General features: G+C 38.6%; 1 protein-coding gene across 1 annotated transcript in view; it reads right to left on the minus strand.

Annotated features, from left to right (window-relative positions):
• VPS13A (vacuolar protein sorting 13 homolog A) overlaps nucleotides 1–13,784 on the minus strand; it is a 179,348-nt gene that overhangs the window by 41,559 nt on the left and 124,005 nt on the right. The window contains exons 54-60 of the mRNA XM_054987202.1: nucleotides 10,699–10,931; nucleotides 7,047–7,200; nucleotides 5,555–5,701; nucleotides 4,949–5,030; nucleotides 3,786–3,855; nucleotides 2,926–3,034; nucleotides 96–209 (exon numbers count right to left, since the gene is read on the minus strand). Of these exons, the coding sequence (XP_054843177.1) occupies nucleotides 96–209; nucleotides 2,926–3,034; nucleotides 3,786–3,855; nucleotides 4,949–5,030; nucleotides 5,555–5,701; nucleotides 7,047–7,200; nucleotides 10,699–10,931 (909 nt within the window). The remainder of the gene's footprint in view (nucleotides 1–95; nucleotides 210–2,925; nucleotides 3,035–3,785; nucleotides 3,856–4,948; nucleotides 5,031–5,554; nucleotides 5,702–7,046; nucleotides 7,201–10,698; nucleotides 10,932–13,784) is intronic.

Below are 13,784 nucleotides of genomic sequence, written 5' to 3' on the forward strand. Positions count from 1 at the left end.
TTAAATCCAGTACCTTGGCCAATTTGCCATAAGCTACCCATTACTTCTTTTCTGACTCCTGCCTGCAAAATTCTGCATTCATGACATGAACATACCTTGATTGGAGAAATATGAAAATATTCATACAAGCTGATTTGTGATGTATCAGTTGAAGATATATTCTTCAGTTCTTCCTGTACAGCTTCTACATCTTTTTTGAAAAGTTCTATCTGTAAATATTTTAAGATTAAACAAGTAGTTAAAATATAATGTAATCTGTGGGAACTATTAACACAATCTGATTTATACTACATTAAACTTAATTTCAAGGCCACTCTATCCTGACTAGAAATGTGACTCCCCCGCAACTAGAAACATTTGGAAAAAACTCTCCCACTGACGACTTTCCCCCTCTTTTATGATATAAAAAAAATTTTTTTGAGGAGCCCTAAAAAAACTTGTATGCTTTTTTAAAAATACTGAACGAAATGTTGAATATAAAGTTTTACTGACTCAAAAGGTATAGCATAACAAAGATTAAGAATCTACAGCATCCATATGCAACATATTTCAAGGATCTGTTTATTGTTTAAATGTGAATGATGTTGGCAACAGTTAATATGCTATAATGTGTCTGATAATGATAAATTAAAGAGTAGGCAGAGATAGACAGACCCCACATTTCCTGAATGACGATCTCTCAGAATGGCAGGGGAAGGTTAGAGGTGCCTGAGGGGACAGGTGAAGCGCACTGGCAAAAATTCTGCTTGGACCCTGGTTGGTCTTTCAGAGAGCGACAGCCATCCTTTCGCTTGCCTCTGAAGTATCTCCAGTGAGACTGGGAGACAGGAGGGGGCGGCGACAGAAAAATCCTGGAGAAGTGATGGAGCTGCTGCAAGCAAAACCTAAAATATGTAGTATAGTTGGAATAGGGGCAAGAAAAGTCCTTTGGCCTAACTGGGTTAGGACAGAGCGGTGTTATGACTTAAGAGCGAGCTGTCACCTTATCATCTTTATTTTTCTTAAGGGCTTGATCAGTAGTGGAGGAGAAGAGGTCAGATCCTTTGAAAGGTAAATCCTCAACCCTCATCCTATGGTGAGGGGCCAGCGCTGTGGTTTTGAGCCAGGAATGATGCCTTATAACCATGGCCGAGGCTGTATCTCTGGATGAGCAGTTTGCAATGTGCCTGGCTCTGTTAATTTGCTGCTTAGAAAGCTTCCCTTGCAGCATTTTTGCTAACCTTCTCTTTTGTTCTGGAATAAGATCCAGATAGGGTCTTATTTTCCCCCCAAAGAAAATGGCCTTGTAGTTACCAGTATGAAAGGCCAAAGCTGAGGAAATGTACACATTGCAACCTAGTATATCAAGCTTCCTTCCTTCCTTATCAATAGCTGCTGAGTGACCTGAACTCTTAGGGAGACCTTTGCCCTGGTGAGCTTCAGTACAACGGAAATAGTGGGAGGGTAAATTAAGAGAAACCCAGATGCTTCTTGCCTAATTTTGTACATGTTGTCAGTTTCTTAGATATGGCTGCTGTTGAAGCAAGTCTGGCTGATACATCCTTGGTGACATCAAGCATGCCTTGCATTATTGGAAAGGCTATGAGTCCCCAGAGTCTCAGTATGGAGAATGTGAAACACTAGATCAGAAGATGCTGGAGCAGAGCAGTTGAGTTGACCTCTAGCAATCATTCTTACCATTTGTTCAGTATACATGCTAAGGTCTTTGCAGGGCTAAACTGCTGAGTCCTCGGTTACTAATTCTAGTGGAGACAGTTCTGATGCCAACTCAGAACCTAAGCAGTAGTCTTTTATTTCTCAGTAAGACCACCAGCATGGGTTGTCTGGTGGCTCTGCCAGGTTTAAAATAAAAGGCTCCTCTGGGCTCCAGGTTTTGGACCCCCCCCCCCCACAAAATGACATCCTTGCTCCTCTCAAGAGCTCTCAGAGGGAACATCACGCTGTTGAAGCAAGCTATTCATGATGTTTTGTTTTTATTCTAGCTTTCTTTGTAGGAAGTTCTAATTGGCTCCAAGATGGAACCAATGAAGGCCCAGGAGGAGCCTTAGGATCGGTGAAACTGGCTTCAGGCAGAGAAGCTATAGGAGAGCTAGAAGCAGCCCATTCAGGGCATTTTGCTTCTGAGTTGTTGGCTGCTGGTTCTGAAGAAGCGCTGCTCCTGAGGGCCAAATCCCATAGTGCAGCTTTAAGCTGGGATGCCCTTTCATAGCACGCTTTTAGCGCGATCTGTTTGCACAAGGAGCACCTTAAGATGTTGTGTGCTTCTCCCAAACAAAATAGGCATTTCTCAAGGCCATCTGACTGGGTCCTCTTTGTCTCGCCACGGGTACATTTCTTGAATAGCACCTTTGAGGCCATGGATCTGAAGGCTGTTCATATGAAGTAATTTGGATCCAATGAGCAGAGCAGAAGATGTGCTTCTTCAGTGGTGGCAAAAGAAAAACTGAGGGAGGCAGCAGCTCACTCAGCCTTTCCCCCCCCTTTCCTGAGAGGAACAGGGTGCAAAAACGTGAGTGTCTCGTGCTTCTAAGGGTTTTGGAACGTCTGTGGCAGGCCTGCACATGCACAGGTCCTATGTGGGGCTACACAGAAGCCACGATGATGAACTTTCAGAAATTTTACATCTCTAAGGGAGCAATCCTAAACTGCACTACTCTGATCTATTTAATGGAGCTTACTCTCAGAAAAGTGTTCTAGGATTGCACTGTAAGCCGGATGTAAAGGTATATAAATATCTTATATCCTGTTTCTTATTTGATGAAATTAAAACATTTTCACAGTCTTGTTTTATGCATTCTTGAGTAACTACTCCATACTTCAATGTAACCATCACCTGCTACTGAATATTCAATATAGTGTTTAAAGCAATATAATGAAGGCATTTTAACACCTCTGAAAGTATGTTTGACGTATCAAGAATCCTACCTCTTGGTCTTTGGGTACTTCATCAGAAAATGTAAAAAAATCAGCCAATTCATAAAGAAACCCAAGATCCAATCTGAGATCCATCTCTTGTATCAGCACCTTAAAATACCTGCAAAAAGAGTATAAAACTGATATTAGAGTAAATCTATTTTTTGTAATAAATCAGAACAGTGGAAAATATCAAATGCATGCAGGTCATTAAAAAGCTAAATTAGCCAAAGATTTTCTTTGTTGTTATAAAAAAATCATGTATATTACTAAAGAGGATATTAAGACTTGCCTATGTAGTCAACACATGATACATGCTAAAGAAATTCAAGGCATTCTGAGAAAGGAACAGTTTGTTTAACTTACTCATCTAAAATATTTTAAGTATTTTTGCTGATAAGCTTTTGTTGGCATTAGAAAATTCTGTGTACCAGAAATATCTGTAAAGGAAGGAGCAGATCAGCCCCAGAAGAGCTTCATCTTCTTCCCATTTCAAAAGCAACATAATAGCAATATTTATTTTCAACTCTATAGTAAAATTCCCTTTTCAGTTATGTGACAACTTCCAATACTGCATGCAATAGTCACTTCAACAGATGAGCATCTGTTTCACCATCAAGACATGTATTCAGCAAAGGATGGTCAGTCAAAATGTGGAATTTAGATGTGCAATGCAAGCCAAGTGTAACTATTCTTTAGTGACATTTGAATACATCCAACTAGAGCGCCTTAAAAATCAAATGCTGGAAATAGCCAACCACTTTCAAAAAAGGTTCCATTGATTTCAACAAGATTTACTTTAAAGAAAGCAATTTTAGGACTGGATCTTTAGAAAGGTAATTTAATAATAGAAAAAAAGAATATGTACCTACTTTATACGTGATATCTGAGAATGTCCTGCAGTTCTCATAACAATACTGACATCAGTAAATGGCTTGGGTTCTGTACAAATATCAGACAAACAAGATTAACACCTTGAACAAGGCTTGTTCCTGAGACACAGTGAGGAAACACAAATTCACTCATGCAGTGCTGATATCACCAAAAGGCAGTCCAAAATCCAAAGAGCAAGTCAAACACAGTCCAAAGAAGCCAAAAGAATCACAATATGAATCACAGTTGAATGGAGCAAAACAGCCAAGTTCACCTCGCAGCAGCTCAGAGGGAACTGAGGGAAGGCGGGGGGGGGGGTCACTTCTCCGAAATAGGGCTTGCACAAATGCGCAGTCCGAACAATGATGAACCATAATCATTTGCAAAAGATAAAATGGAGGGGCTGGACAAACCAAAGGTCCCACGGGTTAGAGGCATATGGAAGGAAATGAAACTAACATCTAAAATGATGCACATCCAAAAATAACTTCAAAACTGAATTTAGCAGATGTGCACTAATTGGACAGTTTAATGAAGTTACAATTGCTGTCTGTACAGCAGAGTTTTAATTTCAGATCCCAATCCTATTCTGCCCCCAAATATTCCAAAACAAAAGGAACAATTCTGCCAAACACAAACACTTTTAAGTCCATTTGATTTCAATGGGAGATGTTTAAGCTTGTGTTTAACCTTCTACTTGGAACACTGAATTCCTTGCTTCTCCCAACCCAGCCTGGGCATAGTACTTGTTTTAAAAACTTAAAACTTTCTACAAAAGTGGCTGGAGAGAAAGATTTTGTCTCTGTCATTAGGTCAATTTCTAGAGAAAAGGCAAAAAGGCAGAAACTATGCCAACCAACAGTCACAGATTATTTCCAGGTGCGGATTAGAGATAACTATGGTTCAGCAAGAGGCTAATTATGTCTAACTAGTAATTCTTAATCAAATAATTCAAGTGAAAACAGGAAATAATTTGTCCAATATATTTTTAGACATTTCAAGTTCCAAAATATTTAGGAATCATACATCTTACTGACCAAATCCAATTCACTTCTTAATCTTACTAGGAATGATTTTTTTAAAAAAATAGGATCTTTGTTTTTTTCTAAATTACTTAAAAATGTTTAGCCAACATTAAATGCATTAAATGTTATTAACAAACCTGAATCCAAGGTGATGGACTTGGGGGGTTTAATAGGATAAAACACAAAGGGAAATATGGCTCCAGGAATCTGGTTTTGTATCTGATAGGGACAATAACAGGACAATATGGTGTATGTTATATGTTCATTTGCAAATGTTTTTGCATTAAAGATTTTACAAACATCCTAAATTACTATTGCTTCACAAATTAGAACCAAAAAAGGAAAAAAATCTTTTAAACCACTGACTTTGGTGACGAAACACCTATTGGTTTTTCTATTTAATAAAGATTACATCTTGAACTTTGGGTTTCAGTCCATTTCTTGAATTAATTTATCTGTCAGTATACCAACTTTTGATTTTTATAAAATTCTTGAAATCTAGCATGCATTACACACTTCTTTTAACATACTGTTTTTAATCATTTGGTAATAAGATTATAATTTTTTTAAAAAGAAATGCAGTATGTCAGGAAAAGTTCACAAAAAATTATAGTTGCAAAGATTAAATGAAACACTCATTTTTTAAAAAGAAAAATCTCTGTACATCATTATATCTGTCCCATTGAACTGGTATCGTCCCAAATGTTTCTGAACATTTGTTGTTGGTGACCTCTCAAGCATACCTGAATCCTATAGATCTGGACTCTGAAGGATGACTGATGTTCAGAAGTACTGTATTGTACTTTCAAAGCTGGTAAAAAGCTTCTTCTCAGAGGGATTTCATTTGGCTGGAGTATTTTCATGTTATTACCAGTAGGAGTCAAACAGACCTGATGCATTAAAAAGAAAGATCCTCATCTTAATGCTAAAAAAAAATTCAAATAAAACCAGGGAGCAATTCAGCCACACACAAGTCCCTTTGATTTCAACAGGAGACACTTAAGCCTGTGCTTCCTATTTGAAATCAACCTGTCTCAAGACGGCTTTAACTTTAGCTGGATCACACCCACAAGCTTTAAAGGCAGTTTTGGTTATTAATAATAATAATAATTGTTTTGGTTATTATATCACCTTATTTTGCAACCAGTGATATAAATGGAGGTTTTGTAAATAAACAACAACTTTAAAAAATCTTTCAAGGGTTTTGCATATTTTCTTATTTATGACTTTAAAAACCATACAGAGTTTCTAAATAAGGTCAGTAGGAGAGAGATAAATATGTGGATTTTACTATTCACATCAACTGAATAAAAATTATTTATTTATATATTTATTTACAGTATTCATAGTCAACCTTTCCATAGTCCATAGTCCAAGGCAGATTACACAGTAAAGTTCAATACAGTGAATAGCTGGGGCATTCAACAAACAATACAATAACTGCAGAAATTTGAAAATGTGTCAAAATCTGATACAGAACTAAAACAATGTTGAAACAAAACATAAGCAGTTTTACATGACGTAATAAATGACAGTAACAGATAGTGCATGGTAGTACTACAGTTCCTATCCCTTTATTGAAACATCAGATTTGAAATGAGTACTGCATTTCTAGCTTTTAGAATATGAAGACTGCCTCCTTTGAGATGAGATCCCAAAGAGGGCACAAAGTCCTCACATATTCAAGAGTCAGTTTATAATGATCTAAAATGCAGTGTGAAACCCCACTATTAAATACTTCTAATGAGCATAACCTTATGCTCCACTTTCTATCACTTATGGAAATCACTGGAGATTACCTTAATTGTTGCACATGTAGCAAGCAGCTTTGACAGAGTAAAAGAAAAATTGTGGAATAAGTAATCACTTAAATTCTGAGAAGTTTGATATAAACAACTTGTTTGCAAAGATAACTTGAACTACTATGGAAAGGGAATGGTGGTGGAAGAAGGTAACACAGCATGGTTGTCCTTTTTCCTCTCAGAGTATAGGATGGGCAAAGGTTATAGTCCTTATGAACACATACAGTCGGACTTATTTGTGAGCATTAACTGGCTTGGGCTGTAAGCCTTTGTGTTGTACAAGGGCCGGTGAGAAGACGTAGCAAGGAAGACGGAGGAGAAGTGAGAGAAGAGACAGAGACAGATGAACAGCCAAAACATTATCTTCAGCCAAAACTATGATATTAAAGTTTATGCTACAATTTAATTTTTAAAATTCTTTTCTTGGCATTACCGGAACATTACTATCCAATTCGACTATTTTATTTTCTGTTGGTGAGTGGCTGCAGTAGTCATTAAATTCTTTCTCCAGCTTGTCAGTTTGCTTCACACTCAGTGGCCTCCATCTTAATTTTTTCTTGGGTTTTGTTTCCCAAACTACATCAGAACTTGCAAAGAAAAATAAAGAGTTCAGAAAAGAATCCAGAAGGAAACTTCATTTTGTTGTGTTTACCAAATTATAATATATTTTGTTCAACAGTTCTCAAAATGAACAAGGCTATCGTGTGACAAACTAATATACAATTCAGCTTTCCGATGTCCTTGAGGTTTATTTTTCCTTTAAATTTAGTATTTTCCTGTAAGTGAAAAGCCATTCAATTCTGAAAGTACAAGTCTCTATTTCCATTAAGGCTTTCTGGAAGCACAGAACATTGTCTAACAATCTCTAGCCAACTAAAATTAATGGTTTTGCTTATAGATACACCTGACCACAAGTACGAATTTACTATATATATATATATATATATATATATATATATATATACGTCATCATCGTCATCACCACTACAAATATATCTAATTGTCAACCTAGACACTTCAATCTGGAGATTGAAGCCATAAACAGGTAACACATTTCTCTCTCTCTCTCTCTCTCTGTGGGGTTACAAACCCTCAAAATGATAAAAAGAGCACCTGTAGTTTTAAGAAATAGATGCCCTCAGTGCAGTTGCTAGGCAGCCACAACAATTCTGCCAGTGTTCCAGGCTTGGCTTCTATCAGTAGAGGCAGGGGGAGGGGGCGGGGCCTTTACAGGGGAGTCTTGGTCTTTGAAGGAAGACACTCATTAGCCAAGCCTGGAAGCAACCAGCAGGTGACTTGCTACCACCTGACTTGCATGACTCACCTAGACCCAGCTGCTTGCTATTGTTCAACAGCAGACACCCTACATAGGCCTGTGTGGTGTAATGGTTCAAGTTTCAGACAATGACCTCGAATCCCCATTCTAGTTAACCTTTGGCCAGTTACATATTCTCAGACTAGTTTACCTCACATGTAGGAGTAGACTGGCCATTAAGAGCAACAGGACACCTACTAGAGGGTTGCCTGACATAATCAGGCAAATGATAAGCCTATGCATGAACCCCACCTGAGGCAGCACACCCAGCTAGGCACAAGCAATCCCTGCCTGAGATGTGGGAAATGGCACCAGGCCCACTCGATATCTGTGTTAGGCAAGGAAACAGGAACCCAGCCAATTGGTCTGACAGGCTGAGTCTTTCTTCCTCCCTCTCCCCTGTGGGAGGGTCAGGCAGGGAAGGCAGTCTGCCTCTTCCTCTTTCCCTCCCTCCTTTGGGGGGCCAGAGTGTGCTGGTAGATGGGCCCTTTTCCAGAGTTTTTCAGGCTCAGTCTGCTTCTGCTCACAGGACTGTTCTGCAGATAAAATGGAGAAGAATGACATAAACTACTTTGGGTCCTCACTGTGGGGTATAAATGAAGTATATAAATAAATATAGCCAAAGATGGGAGGCAGATAAAATGCAGATTGGTTCATGGGTGGAAAGACAGAAGGAAGCAAAGAAGGATGAGGGCATGACTGTTGCCTGCAAGAGAGAAAGAGAAATATTGTGGAGGCTGTGATGCAGATGAAAATGAGGTGCCCTTTGCAAGTACTTGCAGATTCACCATTGTGGAACTGGACCTGGCCCAGTGACCAGCACCACATACCTGGGCCCTAGTTTGCTCAGACAGAGGCGGCTAGGGGTAGAGAAGGAGGGAAAGCTGAAGACAGGAGAGCAGATAAAGATAGGCTGGGTGGTGGGTGGGAAGGAGACAAAGAGTCAGGAAAAGGGGAGAGGCTATGGGAACTTTTAGGGAACAGAAAGAAGAAACAGTAGGGTAGGGGAAATAAGATCTCCCCCTCCTAAAAATTCTTGTGGTCCCCTGCTTGCCAAGGTATCTAATTCTCAAGTTGGCCAAATTTGTGGCTAATTACATTTAGAGAATAGAGCCATGAATAGACAGGACAACTCTTTCTACAAACCCAAGAAAAGCCCCAGGTTTGCAGAAAAATCTGAAATCTAAAAACCAGTACATTGGAAGGGGATTTAAACTCTCCAAAATAATGAAAGTAGAACCTGTAAGCTTTAAGAAGGAAATCCCAACTATGGAGGTTGCTAGGCAGCCACAACACTACTGCCAGTCTTCAGGCCTTTTTTGTGTCAGTAAAAGGCAAAGGGAGAGAAAAGAATTCTTTCCAGGGCTGTTTTGGCCTTTAAGGGAGGACTCATTGGGGCCAGGCCAATCACTGGATGACCGACTACCACCCAACATGGATGATTCATCCCAGCCAGGCTGCTTACTACTGTTTAACAGCAGCCATTCCATGAAAGCCAGTGTGATAAAGTTGTTACGAGTTTCACACTAGGATCTGCAAGACCCCAGTTCAAATCTCTACTCTGCTGTGGAAGCTCACCTGGGGAGTTACTCATTCTCAGTCTGACTTACTTCACATGGTTCATGTGAATATAAAATGGAGGGAGGAGAATTATGTAAGCTGTTTTTTGTCCTCATTGTGGAGAAAGGCATAAATGAATTAAATAAATAATAAATATAGCTGAAGATGGTAGGTTGGTTGATGGGAAGAACAGAAGGATGCAGGGAAAGGCAATAGCATGGGGGGTTGCCAGGAGGAACTAAAGAGGAAAGTGTGAGGAAAGGGATACAGAGAAAAATAGTGCCCTCTGCAAGTCCTTGCAGGCTTCCCACCATGCAACTGATCCTGCCTCATCAGCTGGCACCACACAACTGGGTAACAGTTTTCCTAGGTGCAAGTTGCTATGAGGACTTTCAGAAAAGCAAAAGAGGAAATAGCAAAGGAGGGGGAATGAGATCCCACCCTTGCAAATCCTTGAGGTTCCCTTGTAAATAGTATCTAATATTTATATATATAATATTATATAAATAACATACACATATTACATAATCTTTCTACATAAAAGGCAAGCCGTATTGCTGACGACGCCAGCCCGTCACTTCGGAGGGCACCGCAGGATGGCCAGATGAACCGGGCTGTCTCTCTGGGAGGGCGCCACAGCAGTGGGAAGGCCAGGTGAGCTGGGCTCCCTCTGGAGGGCACCGTGATGGGAGGGCCAGGGTTCCTGGTTTTTTTAGGGCCCATTTTTTAAAAACAGGTTCTCTTACTAGTTATATAATATTTTATAAACCAAATAAGCAAAAATACATAAATAAAAATACATAGAACTCTCAGGATGATTCACCCTGAGTTAAGATAATTTAAACGTAAAATTAATGACATTTTAATGAGAAAGTTCAGTATATAAGTAACATTTCCCTACAGAAAAGAATGGACTGAAAAATGTTTAATTTTGATTTGCTTGAGCTCATTGTGTGAATGCCTCTAATTTAAGCAGAATTTTCTACGGAATCAGAAATAGATACATTTGTATCCTACATTTCATACTTAAGTAACTAAGTTTAAAATATGAGACTGCATCTAACACTCTCCTTAGCTAACTGTTGCATGTCCTGCTTGCTCAAATGGCTCTTTTCCTGACAATAGAGCCTCTTGAACTGGCAGCAAGTGGGTTGGCACTGAACTGAATGCTAAAATACGACTCATAAGACATTTATCATATTAAACCTACCTTGTGATTCCAATGTAAGCTACTTCCTGCTTTGTATAGTTATTTACTAAAGAAATCCCAACATCTTGTAATGATACAATTATTTCTTGTTCTGCCAATTCAGCCTTTTCACTTTCATATGCCACTTTGAAAACCTTTTCATCTTCTGTGAATAGGATAATTCGCTGCAAGCCTTCAAAAAACGAAACTAAATAAATTTCTTTGCTTCCCAATTGTATAGGTGTCATCAAGTCCTACAACAGAAATAAAGCAGATATTCACTTTCAGGCCAATAGTCTCAAATTCTAAACATACTTATGGTCCAATGTGTAATTTATCAAAAAGCAAGTTATATGATTATAAAACATTCACATTCACATAAAGCATTCAACTTTAAGTATAGGTCCTAAAGATAAAAAGTTTTGGCTGATTTTGCTGCAATTTAATTCGTGTTGTTTTTATTTTATTAACGGACTCCTATGCTTTTATGCCCTCGTAATTTCTTGTTGCATATTATCTTCCTTCAGTCTATGGAAATAAAGTGCAATATAAATAATTTTAAATAAATAACTTTTTATTATTTTCTGCAAGTTTTCTGGTGCACAATCTCAGATTACAAATGGATAGAGGTAATGCCTCTTCATTAGCAATGTTTGACACTCAAAGTCTTCAGATACCACTAGAGCACTGTGAAAGAGAAGGAGGGGTGTTCAAGAAAAGCTCTCCATAGTTTTCAGTCTTTGTTAGTGCATATGCAGAGAGTTTTCATCTGAGAGGTTGAATGTTCAGTTTGGAACTTAATACAGTATCCCTTCAGGACTCATTCTTTCACTAACAGTCTTTAGTAGACACATTAAATTACATCTGTATCTTTGGGGTTGGATGCTACTATTATACTGATGATTCCTGGCTACATCTATTATTAACTAAGCCTTCAGAAGCAACTATGTTGGGCATGGGTCAATGTTTGAATATGGTGGTCAAGTGGATGAAGGGGGAAGAAGTGCAGACTGAATCAGATCAAAACAGAGGCGATGTAGCTTGGAAAAGCTGATGTTCTGGATGGGACTGACTTCCCAACATTAGATAAGCTTGATTCACCATTACACAACCAGGTAACAAGTGTGGGGATGTTCCTAGACTCTAGAAAACAGGACTCACAGAAAAAGACAATAACACTGGGAAAAGTGGAAGGTGGCTGGAAAACAGGAAGACTGAAAATGACGTAGTATGACTCAACAAGGGAGGCCATGTCCTCTGGTTTGCAAGATCTGAGCAGGACTGTTAATGATAGGACATTTTATAGGTCTTTCATTCATGGGGTCGCCAAAAATTAGAAGAAACTTGATGGTACATAACACACACACACACCTCTAGACTCAACCTTGGTGATGGAAAAGCAGTTGCAGCAAATGCTAGGAAAACATTTCATTTTCATCTTATAAATCAACTGCTTTCCCTTCTAGATTCAGCTGCTGTAGCATAGTGGTTAATTAGCTGGGCTGCGAATCAGCACTCAGCTGGTTTGACTCCCGCTACTGACATGAGCTCTGCAGGTGGCCTCGGGTCAGCCACTTCTCAGTCTCAGCTACCCAGGTGTATTGTAGGGATAAGAAAAACACTAACTTTATTCACCGCTTTGAGTGGATGCTGATTTTGTCCAGAAGGGTGGTACATAAGTACATTACTGCTACTACTATTATTGTTACTGACCTATGCCTCTTTAATTCTAACTACATTACTGTAACATGCTCTACATAGGTTGTCCTTACAGAAAACTCGTACAGTTTAATTAGTACAAAAATCAGCATCTCATCTGTTAAGTGGAACCAATTGCTATATCTATATTACTCCAATATTAAAACAGCTGTATCAGTTACTTACAATCGTCTGGGCTCAATTCAAGATGCTGATGTTTACCATCAAGTGCTTCATGGCCACATATGCTAATCTTTTCTTGCATGAACCTATGCATCAAACTTTGCTTGGTCCAGAAATTTTTCCTTGCAGTACCTGTGCTACAAATGGCATGTACTGCTATTGCCTGCTCCGGATCATTTTCTATTGCTCCAGCTATCCATTGAAATGTGCTTCTGAATGTAGTCCAGGCCCTGTCTCTCCCAGCATTATGGAAGGCCAGTAACTATTTTATATGAAAGTCCTTCTGTTAAAGATCTCTGTTGAGGGCTTAAAACACAACTATTAATCCTGTATTTTGCTGACAAATTTAGCTCAATTAGTTCATTTTTATAGTGTGTTGTATTTGGTTGTGCCAACCTAATTTTATTGCTGTTCTATAAATTATGGAAGGGGAGTGATACAAATCTTTTAATACTAAAATAATATCCAAGCCAATACTGCCCCATTATACAATGCTGATATTTTCCTGTTTTCTTTATGATGAATTGTTATGCCATTGCTTATCCTACACTGATTTAAAATACAGGAGAGTACTTGTCCTTTTTTATTAAATTTACTAGAAAACATACCTGCCATCCAATGTTATTAATAACTCAAAATATACTTAAAGTATGATAGTGTATAAAATGTCATACTGTGCACTACATGCTTTAGTGTTAAGGTGAACTAGAGTCAACAACACTGCCCCAGAGATTTCATTTCTTGCATCCTGGGAGAGGGAGCGGAACCCTGAAGGAAGACAATTTTTTGTAAGGCACTGCAAAATGCAGAAGTAGGGACAATGGACATGGTACCAGAAAATTCGGGCTGTTCTTAAGACATTCTGTCCTCATTTGGAATCCTGATTTGCAGGGTAAGCACACATTGTTTGCTAGCTGCTGTAAATATGGAAGCAACTAACAATTACACCATGCGCAAGAGGAGTATAGAACATAAATGCTTGAAGTCCCCCATTAGTGACAAACCATACTATACTGCTATGTATGAATGATATCGGTGACAGAAGGCTTATAACATTTTTGTTCCCTTTAGCCTACACCTAATTACTTACCTTTCATACATAATTTTGGCTGTTTGCTGATGACAGTTCACCATAATATGAAGTCTAACAATACATTCAAGTTTGTTAAACAGTTTAAGTACCATATCAGATTTTTTTGGCAATATATATCATATAATAATCTGCC

The sequence above is a fragment of the Eublepharis macularius genome, chromosome 8 (genome assembly GCF_028583425.1).
Source record: "Eublepharis macularius isolate TG4126 chromosome 8, MPM_Emac_v1.0, whole genome shotgun sequence".
Lineage (NCBI taxonomy): Eukaryota > Metazoa > Chordata > Lepidosauria > Squamata > Eublepharidae > Eublepharis > Eublepharis macularius.